The 21,464-nt window shown below is 38.0% G+C and overlaps 1 protein-coding gene across 2 annotated transcripts in view; it reads right to left on the bottom strand.

The window, feature by feature from the left end:
* ANKAR (ankyrin and armadillo repeat containing) overlaps positions 1-19,692 on the bottom strand; it is a 47,179-nt gene extending 27,487 nt beyond the window's left edge. The window contains exons 1-14 of one of the 2 annotated variants that reach the window (XM_034786487.1): positions 19,577-19,692; positions 17,126-17,762; positions 14,927-15,364; positions 14,276-14,439; positions 12,798-12,913; positions 11,662-11,842; positions 10,682-10,901; positions 9,461-9,502; positions 7,921-7,965; positions 7,168-7,375; positions 6,036-6,244; positions 3,031-3,135; positions 2,147-2,391; positions 1,737-1,905 (exon numbers count right to left, since the gene is read on the bottom strand). In XM_034786487.1, coding sequence (XP_034642378.1) covers positions 1,737-1,905; positions 2,147-2,391; positions 3,031-3,135; positions 6,036-6,244; positions 7,168-7,375; positions 7,921-7,965; positions 9,461-9,502; positions 10,682-10,901; positions 11,662-11,842; positions 12,798-12,913; positions 14,276-14,439; positions 14,927-15,364; positions 17,126-17,723 — 2,740 coding nt within the window. In that variant the 5' untranslated portion in view covers positions 17,724-17,762; positions 19,577-19,692. Of the gene's footprint in view, positions 1-1,736; positions 1,906-2,146; positions 2,392-3,030; positions 3,136-6,035; positions 6,245-7,167; positions 7,376-7,920; positions 7,966-9,460; positions 9,503-10,681; positions 10,902-11,661; positions 11,843-12,797; positions 12,914-14,275; positions 14,440-14,926; positions 15,365-17,125 lie in introns of both variants that reach the window. The other variant, XM_034786488.1, reaches the window with a different exon arrangement.
* Between the last annotated feature and the right edge of the window lie 1,772 nt (positions 19,693-21,464).

The following is a 21,464-nucleotide window of genomic DNA, read 5'->3' as shown; positions in this document are numbered from 1 at the left end:
GCCTGCCTTTTTCACAGTGTCTATCGGGTCGGGTCAGGAGACAAGGGCTATGGGGAGACAGACAGTGTGAGGTTGCTGGGGGGTCAGATAGAGGCTGATAAGGGCTAGTGGGGGAGGCCAGAGTGGGGCAGGGGCTGAATGGGAGAAGAGGCACAGGACCACAGGGGGGAGAGAGGTGCAGGGGCACATGGGGATGGGGGGAGTGAGTGTCTGAGCGGAGGTGGAGAGACATTTGTGGACAGGAGGTGCAAGGACACATGGGGACCAGACAGATGTGCCTGACTGAATGGGAGAGGCTAGGGGTCAGCCAGGATCTGGATGGGGGAAGCTCCCTAGCACTCCCTTCTCACCTGCTCCCCCAAAAAAACTGTTCCATACTTTTCCCATCCATACCCAACAACCATCCAAGCCAAGGTGGATAAAAATAATTTTTTATTTAAATTGGATTTTTTTGATAAAATGCTTTTTGAGGAAAACACCTATCTAAATATAGTTTTAATTAAGATACATTATAGCTCAAAGATATCTCATCATGGAATAGGGATTATAAATTCTAATTCTATAGAATGACACAATATATTCATGTAAGGTTTAAGAAAAGTTTTGTTAATGAGTTCCAATAGTTCATGAATTAGGGACCCAATCTTATGGAGTTCCAGGGGCTTCTGTATAGATAATTTAGGTTAATCTTTCTATCTACCCATGGGACTCAGTGCTCAGTCTAGAAGATACCATCAGAGATGCTTAGTTTTGCAGTTCTCAAATTGTGGATTTGTGTCTCCAGAGATAACATGCTTGTTAACAGCAAAAATGTTTTAAAATAAATAAATAATATATAGAGGTGAGAAATAGTTAAATAAAACAATTTAAATGTCTGTCTGGTGATGTTCTCCTCCTAATACAGCATGGCAAGAAAATCCTCCAAATATTAATGATTAATCTGTTGAATTGGAGATAGTTCACCTACCAATGGCTTCATAAATATCTGCTTCAATTACCTTTGGTAAATGAAATAACCAAACAATCATTCATTTTCTGATATAGCTGTAAAACTAATCTGAAAAGTTTTCAAAATAAATCACTTTAAAAATGTACAGTGTGTACCTTCTAAAAATGAAACTTACATCTGTCTCTGAGTTGTGAAGAATATGTATTAAGGTTATAACAATCAACAAGAATGCACTTTTATGTAGAAAACAATGATTAAATCGAGCCTTCCTGACTAGTGATTTAAATCAAATCCACCCTGCTCCAAATTCACATCCAGGCTCCTTCCCAGTTATTACTTCCCTCTCCCTCAGCTCCTCCATTACCCCTGACTCCCCCAAGGCTTTGCACTGCTTCTAAGAGGTGCGGGAAATACAGTTCTGCATTGTAGTTGAAATGAATTATTACTCAGAATTCTGTATTCATATGACTAAGTAATCTATTTGTCAAAAAACATTTCCTGAATCTTTTTTGTTGTCTGTATTGTTACAGACATACTTGCTGACAGGTATTTTGACATAAATGACCAATAATAATTGAAACTGGTGTGATTAGATTGTGTTATTTTGACAAATAAAACATGCAGAATTTGAAAATATTATGTGCAGAATTTTCAATTTTTTGTTGCAGAATTCCCCCAGGAGTATATAATAATACTCAAATCATTACTAATATGCATGTGGAGTTTCCTTTTTTTTCAAATGTCTAGAGTAAGAATATTAAACAAACATGTAAAAATAAAAGTTTACCTGATTGTGAAGTTAGAAACTGAACAAGTGCTGGAATACCCTGATGTTCCTTCACTGTGCTTTGATTCTGTTTGTTCTGGATGCATAACACACGGATGCAATTTATTACATTAACTAACAAATCCTGTAATTTAATTTTCAAAAGATTTATCAAAGGAGGGATTCCACCCTAAGGAAGGAAAAAAAGCATATGAATGTAATATGGAACAATCCCAAAGAAAGAGCCATTGCAATTACATTCCATGTGCCTCACAGTATATATAAATGAATGGAACAAAAGATGTCAAATAGGTTTCATCAGCTATGAAAATTACTTCATATTGAAAAAACAAAGGATTTAAAAAAAAATCCAGTCCTTTTAAAGAAAGTAAAAACTGTGAACATAACTAACAGTTCTGAATTAGGCTCACCAGCTCAGTAATGATATTTTGATTATTGTCGAACTGGGCAATATCGTATAGGATAACAGCACAGCGAGATTGCAGTTCAGGTTCACCAGAACCCAACAATTCAATTAATACTGAAATGCCTCCTGCTTCTACTAAAGCTTTAGAAATGGTGATGTGTGGTGAAATATTACTCAACACCCCTGATGTTATACATGCCAGCTTGATCTGATGGCCTTTCAACAGATTGATTAGAGAGGGGATAGCACCTGCAATAAATAAGAAAACAAACCCAGTGTCAGTGTGACAGGCATCCAATATTACGTTTGCTTATTATTTATTTTAAACTGAGTTTATGAGAATTACATGAAATATTTTAGTAATTTCAAAAATAAAAACAAATGACAGGGACACTTAACATGCCAAGGCCTAAAATTTAATCCACCTACAAATATTATAATCTAATGGAAACTCCATTCCAACTCCAGACACACAATAAAATACTACTTTTGCCAAATGAACAAGGACTAAACCAATGCAGAGGCATTTTTATTTTAGAGGCCCCAGCCAGACCCTTATTTATGTCAGTTCTTACTACTTCTCCTCACTCTTGAAATCCTGTTTTAAAGCCATCCTTCAGGTTGTTGAAACTATCCTTCAAGTTAAGCAGCTTTTTTACACTTGTGACCCATGTTAGAGTTTCATTTAATATACATTTTAAACCTTCGGTTTTGAACTGAGCTGAAATTATCACAGTTTTGCTTTCTAGCACCTTTGGAGACTCTTTGTTTATGCACTAGTATTGTTGATAATGAATGATGACATGACAGCCAATTAATTTTACGAAAACTTATGGCTTTAAGATGTTAAAATAAAATCAAGTATACTTGCTATGCTATTTATATCACCTGAATCCAAAATGCATTTCCAGTAGAAATCTTTTGCTAAACAGAGAACTTCCAAGGATCTAACTGCCATTTCTGGCCTCATAGAGTCTTCACACTGTAACATCTCTGTTGGGAATGTAAAACATTTTAAAAACATTTTCATTTCACAAAAACACAGCTGTCATTGAACGTGAACTTTAAAGATTATTTGAACTTAAAAATAACATACTTTTTCAGTTGTCCTTTTTAATGGCTTTTATCATAAGGATACGCCAATCAGGGATAAAAATCCTGGCTCCATCAAATTTAACTGACTTCAATGGGGTCCGTATTTTACTCCACATATGTTTCCATGTGGGTAAGAAAAAACAATCCTTGTTGGGGCTCATAGTTTTAAAAAAACTTCTCCAGTTTACAGTGTTGTTCCACAGACTGGCAGCTAAGTACTACGATAGGAATGAGTATGTGTGTGCACATATACCAGTTTGTTACAATGAGATTCACAATAAAAGAAAAATTCTCTTCTTGGATAGGAGTGCTCTCATATTGCACCAAACCCCTCCTATGCAAAACTTCCATTACTGTCAATGGAAATTCTCTGCAACCCTCAAATGTTGTTACTCTGATTGCACTTGAAACAATATAAACAATCTGAATGTATCTTTAAATCAACCTTTCTGTTATGGCTTAAAATTCAAATAGCCAACCTGTACTTAACATTTAAGGTGATTTTCAAGTCCTAATAAGTGCCTTCTTCCCAGCAATTTTATATATATCCATATTTACTTTTTAGTTTGGTGATCAAAGGTCTATATTCTCAAAAATAACCATAGGATCAGGGAGTCCAAACATTACATTAACGTGTGTGCTATGTACTGGTTTTCTGTGTGTGTCTTTGCATATAACAAGTAGTCCACTTTAGCAGTCTACTTTAAAAATTATACCATGGCAGCAACCAGATTAAGTATATGTGCTCTCTACATAAATAATCAAAGAAACAGTTTGTTGCTGTTAGGTGGTATTCATTTCAGCCTCCAAATCTAACAGTATTTACCAAGAACACCTCTCATTTCAAAAATATTTCAGTTTGGGGCAACCCCAAAGGGTATGGGCAACTGTTTACATTCTCTCTAGCACAAATTAAATGAAGAAAGGTTTGTGGAGAGGTAGGATAACATGATAAGTGCCTCATTTTAACATTACGTTTCTATTACATTGCTTTCATTGCTTCTACTGTAAGAAAATATATCCTCCCATCTTAATCCTCTTCCTAGTGTCCTCACCTAGTAAAATCATGAACTGCCATTAGCAGGGTTTAAATTGAGTGTCCCATATAATCTTCCTTTAATATTACTTCAGCTGTAGAGTATTTATTCTCTATATTATGATGTAAAGTTGACCTGCTTAGTTCGAAGCAAAGCTATTTAATTACATGTATAAGTACAAAGGGAAATTATTTAAATGAAATCACAGTTTGAATAAATGCCCCAACTGGGAACAGTTTTGAATAGCATGTATGGCCCTGTTTGTCTTTTGTGCAACCCTTATTCACATATGCCAGAAGCAGCAACAGAAACCATTAATATATAAGGAGACAACTTGATGGATACTCAACTCCTTTTCATTATATTTCAGAGTGGAGTTAATTGCCCTAATCCAGAGCAAAGCTGACCTAAATCAAGTAACTCTGGTCTCCCCTACATATAAGGATACTCAGGCAGCTTTTATATCACCGCTTGCCAGTGTTGGGGCTGTGGTTAGGGACTAGAGGTCTGGCCTGTGGTTCCCTAGATCTAGGAATCCCTGTTTGCCATAATGGCCCCATTGGCAGCTGACACAGATTGAGGCAGTATTCAGCAGCTCCAGGATCAGGGGAGTATAAAGAAGGTCTTTACTCTCCATATTCCTCAACTGTGCTCAGCATACCTCAACTGCAGCTGAGGATCTGGCCCAATGAGCTCATTACTAGATGAAGGGTAATTCCCTTTCTATTATAATGGAAGAAAACCATTTCTTTTATGGATCAGAATTTACTGTTTTAAAAGATAAGAGAGTCAGGGGCTGACATGGGCCCCAGTCCCACAATCAATTTGCATGGGTAGAACACTGTGGTAATGTGGAGCCCTCCTGAAAACAGTGAGACTCCATGTGGACATAAGAACTCACTGTGTGCATCTGATTGGAAGATCGGGACTATAAAGTGTGCTTAAAACCCAATGATAGCCAAAGAGCCTTTTTATGCAAAAACAGGAAAGAGAAGGGGACTAATTTTCAAACATGGATGTAAAAATTATACCTGCAAAATTCCTTCTCTGCATCCCAGCTGGATAACTGCACACATAAATACCTACTTATTTATATGTACAGTAAGTGCAGATGTATTTTTATGGATATCCCAATGGTTTTGAAAAGGAGGCTGTAAAGTTGCAATTTAAAATAATAAATTGCTGGGTATGCCTCAGTAATGCAGAAGCTGGAAATATGTCTTTCTGAATTACATACAAAGGTCCTGAGCCTACAAAGACTTATATATGTGAATAATTTTAAACACTTGAGTAGTCCCATTGAGCTCAATATGATTACTCACATGGGTAAAATTAAGCACAAGCTTAAGTGTTTGCAGGATCAGGGCCCAAGGCAGTGGGAGAAACAGTCTGAAAAAATAAGATACAGTGATCTCAATGGTAATTAAAATAGTATCAAAATAAAGCTATTTTTTGCTGCATGAAGAGTAGATAGTTCCTGCATGCTAAAAGTAGAAACTATATTATATTCATCATATAACAATTAAGGACCAGATTGCCTTCAGTAACACCTCTGCAACTCCATTCAAATTAATGGACTTCACAGGGAAAGCTTGAGATACAATTTAGCCCCAAAACATTCAAAATTCTATTTTTCATTATTTGTAGCTTGGTTTGGGAAGTACATTAACTATAGATATTTTCACCATTTTAGGGAAAATACCACTGGTTAAAATGAATCATACACAGACTTTTTATTTTAGAGAGAATGTATGTGCTTACCTACAAGAGTATTCCAAACTGGAAGATCTGGATTATCTAGCTGTATTAGATGTTTGAGAATTTCTGTGTGAAAGTACAGCACTGCTAAATGAATTATATTGTTTCCTTCACTGTCAGTTTTCTTCCAGTTGGCACCAAGAGAAAACAAATATTGAAGAGTGTCTAATGCTCCAGATGTGGCTGCAAGCAATAGTGGAGTAGAATGATATCTATGGAACACAAACATATTGTGGTATAAATTAACATGTAATAAAATATGAAGTATGCAAACAAGTTTATTTCATATAGTTATTTCAGCTGATTATAAACTATTATTTTTCAAAAATGGAATCCACGAGGATGTGAATGCATAAACTTTCTGTTCAGATTAATTTGTCTTGGATTTACAGTTTCTGCTTGTTTTTTAATTGTTCATTTGATTTCTGACTTAGCTGAGGCTCCCTGGTGGTCATACCAAATTCTACTCAGTCAGTGGTAGTTTTTACACTGATTGCCACTGAGATTGCATTAGGTCCTTCTTTTCCTATTTCTCAATGGTAGATATCTGTGCAGTATCATGACTGAATGATGCTGAGAGTGCATCTTCAAGATTTCAGCAGGTCTCCTCTTTTTCTTCCCCACAAAACAGTGATTTTATGCTATAGCGTAAATATGTCTCAGGACTTTGAGGGCTCAATTCTGACCTCATACAGAAATGTAACTTCTGTTGACCTGAGTGGGTGCTGCACAATCCTATTGGACGGCAAAATTAGGTCCTGAATTTCTATTGCTTATAACATTCCTTCACCCACCCAGAGCATAGGAGCATCATGAGCAATAGAAATTCACAATCATGAGTATGATAACACTGAAGTTGTACAGCCTAGAGATAATGGGGCCCCAATGCATATAACTCCCATTAAAGCCAAAGGAGTTGCTCCCATATAATTAAGGACATATAGATGAGCATATAAATACTGTTATTTTACTCCTCATTCTAGAAAGGCTAATTCATTTTCCAATACGGGGCTGTATTTATATGGCAAGACAGAAATTTTAGGAGAGGGGGCATATTTGTGGTCTTTCAAGCACACTGTATTATATAAATGATAAAGCACCAATCGTCACAGTGATAAAAACTCTAGTGACTTACTCAGCTGTTGTTTCAGCCTCTAGTAGATCTGGGTCTTTTCTATAGAGAACCGTGATACAGGAAATGTTGTCATAGAATGCAGCAAAATGTATAGCCATCCATCCTCGATCATCCGTTAATTTATAATCTGCCTTAAGGGCCAGAAGACAAGTAAGTGCTTCAATGGATCCACACTGAGCTGCCAGGTGTAAAGCAGTAGGGCCTAAAGCTAATGGATACATAAAAAAAGCTGATACAATGGGCATAATTTTCAAAGTGATGCACCTAAATTGTGCCTGCAAAACATGATGTAAAATCTCCACGTAACTATTTGCCAGTTTTACCAGCACTGTTTTCATGCCATTCTAATCACAGAATAAGTTATTCATCTCTACGAGGTCTTGATTTAATATCAAATTGAAGCTTTTGAGATAAAAGGAAAACATCTGAATGTATCAACAGATTTAAAACGAAAGATGTCCGAAGTTATAACTTCAGTGGTAATAATATAGTATTTTATACTTTTCAAAACAAACAAACAAAAAAAACATCCTGCCTTCCGTCCCACGCAAGTCATGGAAAAATCTTATTTTTATAGCTTTCAAAGCCTTGGACAGACTTAAGCAGTGTGGAAACACATTTTCTTAAAGTATGAACTCCTTAGTTTTAATAAAAATATTCCATTTCTCTGCTCCTTAGCTGTAATCTTTCTAGCTTCCACATGCTGCATAGGTAAAGATAATAAAGGTAATATTTGATTTCTTTACCACTCACCAGTTCTTTCCCCAGAGGTCTCCTTTTCTTGCAAATTTGGTTTTCCTGAAAGTGAACATATTTAACATAATCAGATATATTGGCACTACTCTGAAAGCATAGCAGACCCAGGACTGTTACAGGTAGTATCACAGACCCACAGTCTCCAATCTGTGCTATGCAACCAGATCCCTGTAGAAGCCTAGGCAACTTTAATAGGGATTCTGCAGCTGTATGGAGCCTAATGAAGTATTGGGGTCATAGTATACTTTTTTTCTAAAACTGATATTGAGCTGTGTTCCACTAAAGGCAAAGTTTATAGTACAGTGCATGAAAGTGGAGGCTGTAGTGAGATGGTAGAGACAACTACATAGATTCTATGTCCACTGGAGAATTTACCACACCTGGAGACGCCTCAGTAAGGAAGTGGGGTTTAGAATTGAAGTTTTAGAATTATGGGGCAACTACAGTGCTCACACTAGAGGATATGTTCCACCAGAGAAGGCATAGTCCCTTAACGCTCCTAACTATCAGTTCCTTTATCAAGTAAAAAGGATTAAAAGATGTACTTAAATGGAGTTCAAAACACTTATATTAGGTTTGAATTGGGAATGTATCAAGGAATAAATAACATGAACAGTAGACAGGAAGTAGTTAGTTTCAGATAATAAGACCTATAAAAACAGAACTTATCCATTATTTAGTTAATGGATCTCCAGTCTTGGCAGAATAAGTGTCTGCACTCCATCTCCTTTTTCTTAAAGAAAAGGAACATAAAGGGCTGTTCAGCCTCTTAACTTGCAACACCCATTGAACTGGCTGAGATCATTTATATCAAGAAATTTCTCTGAAAAATTTAAAGAGCAGTCAGGCAACTGGATAGTTTAAAAGAAGGTTTCCCTACCTCAGTAAAGATCACATTGAATGCATTGGCTTTGGATTTCAAAGCAAAGCAATTATTCACTTAGAACGGAAACACCAAGCTCTAGAGGAGAATTAACTATTTTCCATATATTCTTAAACACAAAAGATGACAAGCCAAAGAATTCTAAAATATGAAACCTATCCCCTAGAATGAAGGTGTGGAAGATAGTAGCTGCTGACAAGTGAAATGTAGAATTTTCCAGTGCAAATCCTATAGCTTTCCTCTAATGTTTTCATGAAATCCCAGTGACAGTAATCATGAGACATCACATATTGGGACTGCCTTCCCATGGCTGGAACTTAGTTTACTACTGATGAAAGAATTACAAACAGTTTTAAGTAGAACTCTGAACAAGTCTTCCAAGTTCCCATGCAATATGTACCCATCCCCCACTCAGCTTCCCCTTCTTTTACATCAAAATCCTAATGTACTCAGTCAAAGTTCATGGCTTCTGTGGGAGTTTTGCTTCAGTAAAAGCTGAGTAGAGACAAGACTTGGCCAGTAGACTCTACCTTCTAATTTTCATAAAAATGTCAAATCTTCCCTTTCTTGAGATGAACTCTTTTTTGCTTACATTGTATATTTATAACAACAAAAAATACTAAAAGGTCTCATAATATTTAATGTACTAATTACCAGCTCTGTCCCCCTTAGTCTCACTCTTCTGTGAACGTCTTCCTAAAACAAAAATATATTTATGATGGTTAGCTACAGTTTACATGTTTTTATTAAATCGTATATTGGATATATTCTAATTCTATATATTTCTAATGATATTTGTATACATGTCATAAATCAAGCAAAATGGAATCTTAGAGGGCTACATTATGGCAGTAATTTAAAGAAACTGAAAAGCTGGATGGTGACGACTGTAAAAGTGCAGGCTGAAATTCACAAAGAGAGATTGATACATTTATAAAATTAGTTGTAAAGCACATTTTGTCCTATACCGTACATTGCAGAAAGAAAACAAAGAGTGGTCACAGAGGAGGTTTCTATTATTTCTAGGGAGGGACACTTTTCTGTTGCCCACAAATACTCTGGAACCCATACTCCCCAACATGTTATTCCAGTGCAGAGGAATTTGTTCCCTCTTTCCTCCCCACCACAGAAGAGGTCAGGGGTCCAGTGATAAATTCATCATTACTTAGAATCTTTAAATCTATATTGCATATCTTTCTTAAAAGTCCTCTGATTCAACCTCAGTTCATGAGCTTGATAGTGTTCACTGATATAGTAGGAAAAAATAATTTCCTCCATTATAGGAATTACTAGGTGAAATGTATTATGCAAGAAATCAGATGAGATGATCATAGTAGTCTTAAAAATCTGTGCATCTACAATCCCACGGATCTTGGAGATCTGATAGATACAAAGGCCACCCTCATTAAAGATACTTTCCTCTATATTGCCACATGGCACCCCTGGCTCCTTGCAGTACCTAACAAAAGAAACAAGGCAGCCACATGTGCTCCCCCAACTGCCGATGTCCAGAAATGCCCGAAGGTGTAGATGTAATAGATCAGTAAATTAATGTGAATTAAACTTGCAGTAATTTGCACTGCTCTACTCCACGGTTTTTGAAGAGGAGAGAATGAGATATAGAATGAATGTCCACCCCAGCCCCTTGCCTCTCACTTCACAAATCTGGATCCCTGTGAAATTCCTGCAGAGAGGCTTTCACAAGATTTAGAAAGAAGAAACATTCCACTGTTCTGGTATTCCCTCCTTCCATGACTCCCCCCTATCAGAGAGCTCCCCTCTGGTGATGGAAGTGACAGGGAACATGGGGCCCCCACAATCATAGCTTCCCGACATTATATATATATATATATATATATATATATCATATCTTACCCTGGTTAAAGTGAACATTGCGCCTCTGATTGATATTCAAATGAGATTTAATCAGCTGACAGATAATTGGCACACGGTTGTGTATGGAAGCATGATGGAGAAGAGCATAACCATATTCATCTACAACACTGAGACTGGAAGTAGATGTTTTACGACAAAAAGTATAGAAGATAGCAGATAGTCCTCTCTCAGCAGCAGACTTCATACCATAAGGTAAACTCTAAATCCATGCAAACAGAATAATAGACAGTATGTCAAAGAGAAATAAAATGTTTACTGGAAAAGGAGACACTGGGAAGAGGCAACCTCCAATTCTTAAATTGTGGGTCTATATTAAGGGCAAGATCTTTAGCAGATGTAAATCCACTTAACTCCCTGGGCTTCAACAAATGTGTGTCTGGACCCTGAAAATGACTATTTAAAAATGCCAGCATACTATTCAACGGATCTGCCCCCTGTGTATTCAGAATCACATCTATTTACTTGAGACTAAACAACAACATTTTATTACATTTTACTCCTGTTTACACTGCAGCATCAAAGATGTACAATAGGAGAGTGAGCCAATTTCTATTCTGTTGATAATGCATAAAGCAATCAATCGAGTTACAAGTGCATAGTCAAATTTTTGCCCTTTGTTATACTTGTTTAATTCTATTAAAGAGAATGGGGTTGCTCTTGTGTAAATGAGAACAGAATGTGAGACTAGTGGGTTTAGAGAGATGTTACTGAAGCCACAATTTTGCCTGCAAAATCATCACTGATGACGTGCATGAGCCTCAAAAAATACAGCTTCACTGTTAGATTTCAGGTGGAACCTGCAGCACTGGCAGTTATTAAAAAAATCATTGTTTTACTTGTAAACTGTGCAAACTTATTCTGGAATCATCAAGAGACATTCAACATAAAGCCATTTTTAGAATCAGTTTCCAGAGTATAAATGCTCTTTCAGAAAAACAATGATACAGTAAGTAGGATACCTTGCATTTAATAGCTTTCTTATAACCAAATCTTTTCTTGAATTGCTCCAGTGACTGGATATCAGTTAATGGAAGCCTTTTAGGCTTGAGAGTGCTTATTATTTCATTTATGGCTCCCCACCATGGGGTTTTATATAGCTGCTGATAAAAAGTTTCCAATTCAATGGAGATCACATAGTAGCTGTAACAAAAAACAAAACAAAGAGGTTTCAAAGGAAACATTTTGGCTCTTTTGTGTACTTTGTGCTTTTATATATAAAATTAAAATACACAGCCAGGTCCTCAGCTGGTAGAAGTTGTCAGCGTACCTTTAAAGTCATTGGAGCTACACAACTTTACACCAAATAGGGATCCGGCTCTGTGTCTTTACATACAAAAATATTTTCAATGTACTGTCATTAACAGAAGACTAATAAAATATATAAACAAAAAATCATTATACTACTCTACATGTCTGAATAATCAAAAGTTTAAGAATTTTTCAGTAGTTGGTATAGCTGAGAATACTTATTTCAAATTTAATACATCTTATTTAAAACTACTGAATATTTACATAAAAACATTCTCTCCTACAGAACACTAACATTACAAAAGTTTAACAACAAACAACAATTTTAAAAACTAAACATTTGCCTCAGACTGTTTGTGCACTTTTACATTATTTTTTATAATACAGTTGTGTGAATTCGTTCAACTGCTGGGATTTAAAACATGCTTCCCTTCATATTGTCTTGGAACAATATTTCTGAGACAGAATCCTAATGTTATATTATGTTTCTACAGAATTTAAGAATATTTCATAATTTCAAGAAAACTTAACCGAAGTTTACAAGCGAGGGGTATGAGATTTAAAAAATTGTGTTTACACATAAATTTAATCAAGTAACTCAATTAGCTTTATTACTTTAATATATTAAACAGAACATTATTTAGACTACTAAAATTAAATTTTGATCAGATCACATTTTCTCAAACACTACTCAGACTTGGTGTTCTCGACAACTGTGATTTATTTCATTTATAGTCAGCAGGTTCAAGTAATCAATAATTGTTTTGAAAACAGCAGTAAACCACCAGACTATCACTTTGGCAATTTTTACATAGTTTAAATATACAGTATGAGGCATGTTCCTTACCTCTTTCCATCAAATTCCATGGTTGGTATGGAGTAATGTTCTCTGTATGGTATATCCGGGTCTAACAACTGGGCTACATGGTTTGATGCACAAATCTGTATGTCATCAAAGACGGCCTAGAACAAAAGAATTATTATATTAACCAACTGTAAATGTTTACATTTATAAAGTGGTTGTCTGAATGGCTAAGAACTGACCGGAGCCATAGGGTCACTGGGAGTCCAACAACTCAAATTTTGTCTGTGTTATGCCAAACATACAAGCTGAAATCCATTCTGATCACTGTGCATCTACACACATAGGCTGCTTTCAGAGACTGTTGAAAGTTAAATCCACTCCCAATGTGAAGTCTCACTGAGGGAATAGTCTTGATATTGAATGTGGATGCAATGGCTGTGCCTAGCACACACACTCTTTAGTGCAGACAGGAAGTTTGATCCCTGGGAAATTAATGGATTTTGCTGGCCCCTTTAACTGCCATTTTTCCCCTCAGGGTGGCCATGATACAATACCATGCATTGTGTTGCACAGGGAGAAATCTGTCCCTTGCATTCTATGCATCCTTTAGGGCAATACTGCCTCTGTAACCAAGGATACCAATCATGGCAGGTAGAAACAGCAACCATCATTCTGTATATGATCATTCTGTCCTGTTAGACTCCTGAACTCTAGTATTAGTCATGTCTGTGAAGAACATTCAGTTGAAAATGGCATGGGGACCTTGATGGTGCTCTGGAGCAATGGGCTGATTCAGAACAAACTGAATTCCATTATCCAAAATCAGTAGATGTTTGACCTCACAGCTGAAAGTCCAGTAGAGACTAACGGTGAAATACTGGTTCCATAGAAGACAATGACAAAAACATCCATTGACTTCAATGGAGCTAAGATGTCACACTAAGGTGATAACTGTGGCTATAGGACAGAAGCCCTGTCCTTTCTATGGGATATAATTTGGGGGATAATGCCTCTGACTCAGCCCGTTTGCATATCAAGAGAGCTCCCAACTCTCGATAAGCTGTGAAGATGCAAATGGAAGTATGCTGAAGACTGAGAACTGGAGCCAGACCCACACTAAAGGAACTGATGAAAGAGAAATGTGTGAATATGTGTATATTTTGCGGGAGAGGAGGAGAAATACTGTGTCATTCTCCCCTCACATATGCAAACCTAACTTCCTGAAAATTCTTGCATTGTGCACTCTGTATAGTCAGCTGAAGTCAGCATACATAACAGTTGTGCTACAAACGGTAAACTGATAACACTGAAGATTTACTATAAGGAAATATTGCACTGTTACTTTAGCCTGGCTCTACTATATTTCTCTTACCAAGAAATCTGCAGGATAACACCTTTTTCATGAGCACATGATTTCCTTAGCTCTCACTGGTATTTTTTAAAAAAGTGGAATATTCTCTTATACTATATTAGCTGCAAGTACACACACACAAATCATAGAAAAGATACTGAACCAAAACCTTTATCTTTTCTGAAACATCCTCAAGAGAAGGTGTACCAACATCAAATTCAATTCCTCCATGGACATGAAAATACTCATTCTTTATGTAATGAAAATGTTGGCATTTAAAATCTGGCCCAAACACAAATGGAGGCAATTCTCGTTCAGTCTTAACTTTATCATCTACAAAAAGAGGACATTTTTTTAGAGCATGACAGAAGGTTAAAGTACTACAACATAATTAATTTCTTAATGTTGTCTAAAAATCTTAGGTGCTAAGCAATTACATATTTGTGTGGTTGATTGAGAAATGATTGTGTAATACTAGTTTAGAATAAATATTCCAGTCCAAATTCAACTGTGCTGTAGCGTCACAGACTTCAACAGAGTTACATCAGGGATGAATTTGGCTCCCTTTACACAGTGAGCATCCAAGTTATCTACCACAGTCTGAATTAAGTTATTTGCAGTTGCTACTCTTAGAATGTACAAAATACTAGTTTCTCCGCACTTAAAAGACATTCACTTTCTTATATAATTACAATTTTATTAACATTTTCAGAATACACGGTCAAATGATTTTCAAAGTACTGTAATTTAATATAATATGAACAATATACAATTTGAAAATAAAAACAAAATTATTCCCTGTCTTTTGTAAGCTGCATACCTGAATATGGTTGAAGAAGTTGATTTAAATTTGGAATTTTCATCTTTCTTTTTAAGCCAAGTAAAAATGGAATCAGAAAGCTCATTATTTTTAGATATTCAATATTCTTACGGATTTCTGCTTTTTTCTCTAAGTGCTTCTTCACAAGTTTTTGCTGAAGAATTAGCCTCTGCTGCACCCTTTGGTATGTTACTGTGTCAAGGTGATCCTCAGTCAATTTTATCACATTAGAAAGCACATATGCTGCATCAAATTTACAAACATTTTCATGCTGCTGAACTTGTATAGTACCAAATGTCAACTTAAGTAGTATATTGTCTGCATACTGCATAAAGAGATTTTTTTCTTGTGCACTGTTAGGGTCATAAGTTGGATCTTCATTCATGTTTTCATCATAGATTCCCTCAAAATCTGGTTCATTGGAAAGATCAACTAGACCTGCATCACACACACAAAAATCTACATAAATAACCATATAGCTACTGGATGCAAGTAAAATATATTTAAAAAAACTAATGCCTGTCAAAAAAAAATTTAATACAACTGTTTAATTCTGACAAGTATATTTTTATTTCTTACATTGCACAATATTATGTACTTATCTTTATATTAACATATTAAACATCACCTTGCTGTTATATACAAAACTGTATTGAATCAGACTGCAGTTTAACTATATGGGGGGGGGGAGAGAAGGAGCAGGAGAATTAGGGAATTTCCCAGTAAGAGCTGCTCCTTTCCCTCAGTGTTCTAGTGGATACACTGGGCATCCTGATAGCACCCATCTTTCAGATTATCTTTTTCTTGAGTAAATTTAGTGCTCATGAAAATGCCAAATAGACAACCTTGGAAAAATGAATCCCTCTATTTAGCTACACAATAGTCAGAGCTGTAGTTACAGCACACTCCTCCCCACTCCCTTGGTAGTGGCCTTGTTCTTGTTCTGATGGGACTACCAGTAGGAGTGAGAGAGTTCCTCTGTGCTGAGACTGCCAGTTATGACCTGCTCTGATTCCCATTTAAGTCACTGGAAAGTCTCCCATTGATTTTAATAGGACTTGGATCAGGTGATTACTGCCAACACTGGGCACCATTTTGTAATGAGTATACTTGTCACTAGGAGCTGGATTAAGGCACCAACTAATTTCTCATAAGCCACCAAAGAGTAATGACAGTAAATCAGTGGTTCTCAACCAGGGGTATGTGGACCCGTGGGGGTAGGCAGAGGTCTTCCAGGGGGTAGATCAACTCATCTAGATATTTACCTAGTTTTACAACAGGCTACGTTAAAAGCACTAGCGAAGTCAGTACAAACTAAAATTTCATGCAGACAATGACTTGTTTATACTGCTCTATATACTATACACTGAAATGAAAGTACAATATTTATATTCCAATTGATTTATTTTATAATTATTTGATAAAAATGAGAATGCAAGCAATTTTTCAGTAATAGTGTGCTGTGACACTTGTATTTTTATATCTGATTTTATAAGCAAGTAGTTTTTAAGGGAGGTGAAACTTGGGGGTACACAAGACAGATCAGACTCCTGAAAGGGGTACAGTAGTCTGGAAAGATGGAGAGCTGCATTAAATCAATATGAAACTGATCTGGATTTTAATCAGTGACCCTGGTTCTATATTTCATTACCAGTTTCTACCATCAGCTGTTCTTGAGATATATTTGTGATACCCACAGGATTTCTCTCAGGTGCTTTTAGTCTTTTGTTTAGAAGATTTCTTTTTATTTTAGCCCAGTCTTATTTGTTATATATTAAAAGAGTAGCTAATTTTAAATCTTAATAATAAAGCCAAAGTTGTGATCTAAAAAAACCCTTTGTAAAAAAATACATACAAACTTTTCTCCAAGTATTTAGAGCCATATTTTCAGAAGGGGTTCAGCACCCTGCAGCGCTAACTTTCCTGAAAGGAAACTACAGAGTGTTGACCACTTTTGAAAGTCTGGCCACTTAATATAGGTGCCTCAACACCATTTTGAAAAAATGATTTTTGGAATATTTTTCTTTTAGTTTCCAACTTGATGACTTTTCATATTGTCCAGCAATCTCTTGTTTTTTCAGATAATGACCCCTAGCTCTTAGGAATATGCTAGGTACTTATCACTTGTAAGATTATTTTTCTTTAAATGGGTTATAATGGCTGAAAATACCAGCAGAAAATAACTGTTTTTTTACTCACCTGCTGAACAAAACTCTGAAAAAATATTTTTTTCTGTTTGTGGATTCCCATCCATATCAATATCCATACTGGAGCGCCACAATTCAGAGAACCTAACACGTTTCTCTTTGGGCATATACGCACCATGCCACAGTGCTTTTAACATGTAGTCAACACTGATCAAGATTTGTCCAATTCTGGTGTCAATATAAGCTGGAGGAAGCTGACAAGATGTGCTGTGATCGTAATTGGAATCTAAGCTGATGGAAGGAATTTGGTTTAAACAGTAAATTCCTACAGCCAATTCTCTCACAATCTGATGAACTTCTTTACAGTCCAAAGGTACATCTGGCACCACTGGTGCTAGGAAAATTGCAGTCGGGAAACTTATGTTTTTTAGCTGACCCATAAGTCCACTGGGAAGTTCTAATGGCTGGCGTAGGTCATCTTTAGAAGCCAGCCAGCTACAAGAGGTAGTGGTAAGTAATTCCTGTAACTCACTTCGGTCAAATTTGTCAAAGAAGGCACTGGCATTTCTCTGTACTGCTAAATTTGCTAAGTAGGTTGTCTCATCTGCTTGTTCATTTCTAGGTAATGTTTTTTTGACAGACCTCAGCATTCTTCAATAGTTCCTTTCTGCGGTGTCTAAAATTAAATACTTATAGAAACATAAGACAAACAAGTATAATAGTTATTTAAGTAGGTATTAATATTTGTAAGAAAAATGACTTTCTTTAATAACAAGATTAAAATATACTACAGCATACATGAGGTGTTACAAGCTTTTTCAAGGCAACACAATCTTTGAAAATTTTATTTTCCTTGAACCAAGAACTTCATTTTGCCTATGATATCCAAGGATTGAATTGGGCCAGCTTGCAATAACCAAGTGAACTTTTTAAAAATACGTATTTATGGAGCCAGGCATTTTGTGCTTTAGAATCTAAGATGTGATTTAAAAAAAACACTATGACCCTCATGGCTGGAAAAAACAACCTTCAACTGTGAAAAAGTACAAATCAATGCAGTGATATTTACAGACAGACTAAAACAATTGCTCTGGGCAAATGTGACTGCCCCATCACTCTGAAATGGTTGTTGAAGCTGAAGTCTAGTAATGATAATTTAAATATCCACATTTTAAATTCCTTTCTTTCAGATTACCCTATAAGGTAGGGACTATGTCTTTGCTTGTAATGCACAGGACACCTGTGAATGAATTCTCAAATCTTCACATGGTGTTTTCTAATACAGAGCAAACACTAAATACCACTTACTACCCAAGGCATACATTATTATGTATCTCATAAACAGGACCACCAGATTCGCATGACATAAAAGAAATGTATCATTTCTCCTCTTCTTCCTACGCAGGGTCTTGAATACTGCAAGAAACCACTCATTCCCACATTGTCCCTTTGAACTCTCACTTTCTACATGCTAATCCTTCTTCCTGTAGGGGATTGCTCACTCAAGCTGTTTATGGAAACATAACTCCCTGCAGATTCAGGACATATGTCCTGTCTTACACAGAACCCAGAATCACAGAGAGACAGTGACTTGAGCATCCAAAAAGAGAAATCCTACACCCAGAAAACCTAGCAAGTGGTGAAATGTTAATTTTGGAAATGCAGAAGCTCTAGAACCACCTACTGAAAAAATAGAGATTATTTAGATCCCAACAGGTACAGCAGTGTAATTCTGGCAGGGCCTTGGAGTGACATGAAAATTAATACTAGCATTTTAAAACTTATCTTTAATAGTCCTTTAAAAATCCAGGAGGAGGTTCATGATTTTGAAAGAAAATCCCTCTTGGGGAAAAAAAATCACATTTCAATTTATGACTTTGAATTTACTACTGTTACAAGTAACCTCTAAAAATAAATACTGTAACAGAAAGATTAAATAAAACATAAACCATAGGAATTGCCACACTGGATCAGACCGTTAAGTGTGGCCAGTACCAGCTCCTTCAGAGGAAGGTGCAAGAAACTCTGGAGCAGACATTATGGGATAATCTGCTCCCAAGTAAATTTCCTCCTAACCCTCAACAGTTAGAAATTGGCTAATGTCTGGAAGCTTGGAGATTTATACAGCTTCTAAAACTTGTTTATTGGTACTGTTCACTATTATAACTACAGCCATTGGTATCCACAGGAACACTGAACTGTTTTTGGAATCCTGTTAAACTCTTGGTCTCCATCATATTGTGGCAATGAGTTCCACAGGCCAGTTAGGCATTGGGTAAAAAAGCAACCAATTTGGAGGCATTTGAGGGCGGGGGCAGCACCGCCACAACCGCCTTCCCAGTCCGGGTGGCTTAATGAGGTATCTGTTGGCAACCTCCTGCCTCCAGGGACACACACCGCACCGTCCCCAGCACGGAGCGGCGCCCTCGGGGGTCCCACACTGGGCTTTCTCCCCCAGTTCTCCTCCTCCCACGGGTCCCTGCCCTTCAGCCCTCCGGCTCACCAGCCTGGCGGCGAGGTGGGAGCAGCCGCCAAGTTACTCCTGCCATAGGGGGCCAGGCTCCGCTCTGGCCGGTCGTGGCGGGGAGTCCCGCGGCCCAACCGGAAGAAACGCGCGGCGCCTGGCCTGGACCTTAGCAACGCGGGACGCCGCCGCTTCCCCTTGGCAACCCCCGCAGGGGGCGCTGTGCACGACGCGCTGGTCGTGCCCGCGGCCGAAGCGCAGCTCGCGTGTCCCCGCGAGGGAGAGCGCGTGAGAGTCGGGGCTGCGCGCCAGGCCCAGCCCAAGGCTCCATATTACAGCGGGTGCAGTGGCTAGTGCAGGCTTCTCCCATTTCGTGCAGTGGGGCGGGGACATCATAGCCACCCGGGAAGCTGCCGGTGCAACCTTCTAAATGAGGGCACCCCCTTCTGCCCGCTTCCGATTGACTCAGTACCCTGCGGACTGCCTCCGCCAGCCTCCCGGGGGAGGGACGTTGGTCTGTGACTAACAAACGTTAGGAATAATTTATCCCTGATCACACATCACCCCAATTAATCTTTGATGAAAATTAAACAAGGGGCAGCAGGAATAACTGTGTCTCGGTGACTCACTGAATGCAGGGATCCCGTTAACACTATAAAACCAGTAGCAGCACACTTAAACTCGAGTCAAAATGGGAAAATTGCACAACACTGAATTAGCGCTCCTACAGCACAGCTCGCAAACGCCCCCTTGGTAGCTAGGCTGGCCCAGCAGGCTCTCATCTAGTGCTTTTTTGCTCCAGCTAGTCCAGCACTGTGGGCGTCCTCTCATGACTCAAATCTCTGGCCCCCTCATGTTTAATCCCACTGATTCTAAAGTAACAGAGTCCAACAATAACGGGCCCTGCCTTATTCTGATCTACCCTGAACTCTTCTCAGGGCTTTAAAATCTTACCCCCTACACTACGGGGGGGGGGGGTGTCTCACTCACACCCTTCCCCAGCAGCAGGTGGGGAACGAAAGCCCTCCCATTATATGGGGCTCCCGTCCAGGGACCCTATAACCAGCATTCTTCAGAGTCCCTGCTGCTGCCTCCCTGGACTTCTTCCTACTATATAGCCTGTCAGCAGGCCTCTCCACAGCCTCCAACTTCAGCCTTTTTTCAGGGCTGGGATTCCTGGGACTCTTAATCCCCCAATAAAATCCTAAACCAACTTCTTCCATCTCAACCTTTCACACCTCTAAATTTCCCTTGCTCTAGTCCTCCACTGAATATCTCCCTGGACTCTTTCCCTTGAAGTCTAAATCCTACCCATTTATTAGATCTCTCCCACCTCTTCCAGACTTCCCAATCCCAAAATCAAATCTGCCCCTAGGTATTTTCCTTAAGCCTCCCACTTTCCACTCCCCAGAGAAGAGATATTTTTTTAAAGGGAGATATCCCATCTCCTAGAACTGGAAGGGACCTTGAAAGGTCATTGAGTCCAGCCCCCTGCCTTCACTAGCAGGACCAAGTACTGATTTTGCCCCAGATCCCCAAGTGGCCCCCTCAAGGATTGAACTCATGACCCTGGGTTTAGCAGGCCAATGCTCAAACCACTGAGCTATCCCTCCCCCAGTAGTAGTAGTTCCTTCCGTACAGTCCTTCTAATACTGTGCTTCCTTTCTTTATAATCATCCTTCCCCAACTGGGCTGCATCTTTAATTAGGCCTGGTCCACCCTTTGGTGCAGCCAGATGTTAATTGGCATCTTTCAGAGCCAGGATGGGGTGTACACTGTCACACAGCCTTAATTTATGTACAGTTTGGGGGACAGGGAGACACATTTAACACATGGTTTAAAAATTGTCACATCTCTCTTTCCCTTTTGAATTTCAGGTATTCCCTTTCCACAAGTATTTATGGTCACTTTCTCATTTCTGCTTGAC

The sequence above is a fragment of the Trachemys scripta genome, chromosome 11 (assembly GCF_013100865.1).
Source record: "Trachemys scripta elegans isolate TJP31775 chromosome 11, CAS_Tse_1.0, whole genome shotgun sequence".
Classification (NCBI taxonomy): Eukaryota; Metazoa; Chordata; order Testudines; family Emydidae; genus Trachemys; species Trachemys scripta.
The sequence above is the reverse complement of the archived record's forward strand: the minus strand, read 5'-3'. Positions and strand labels throughout refer to the sequence as shown.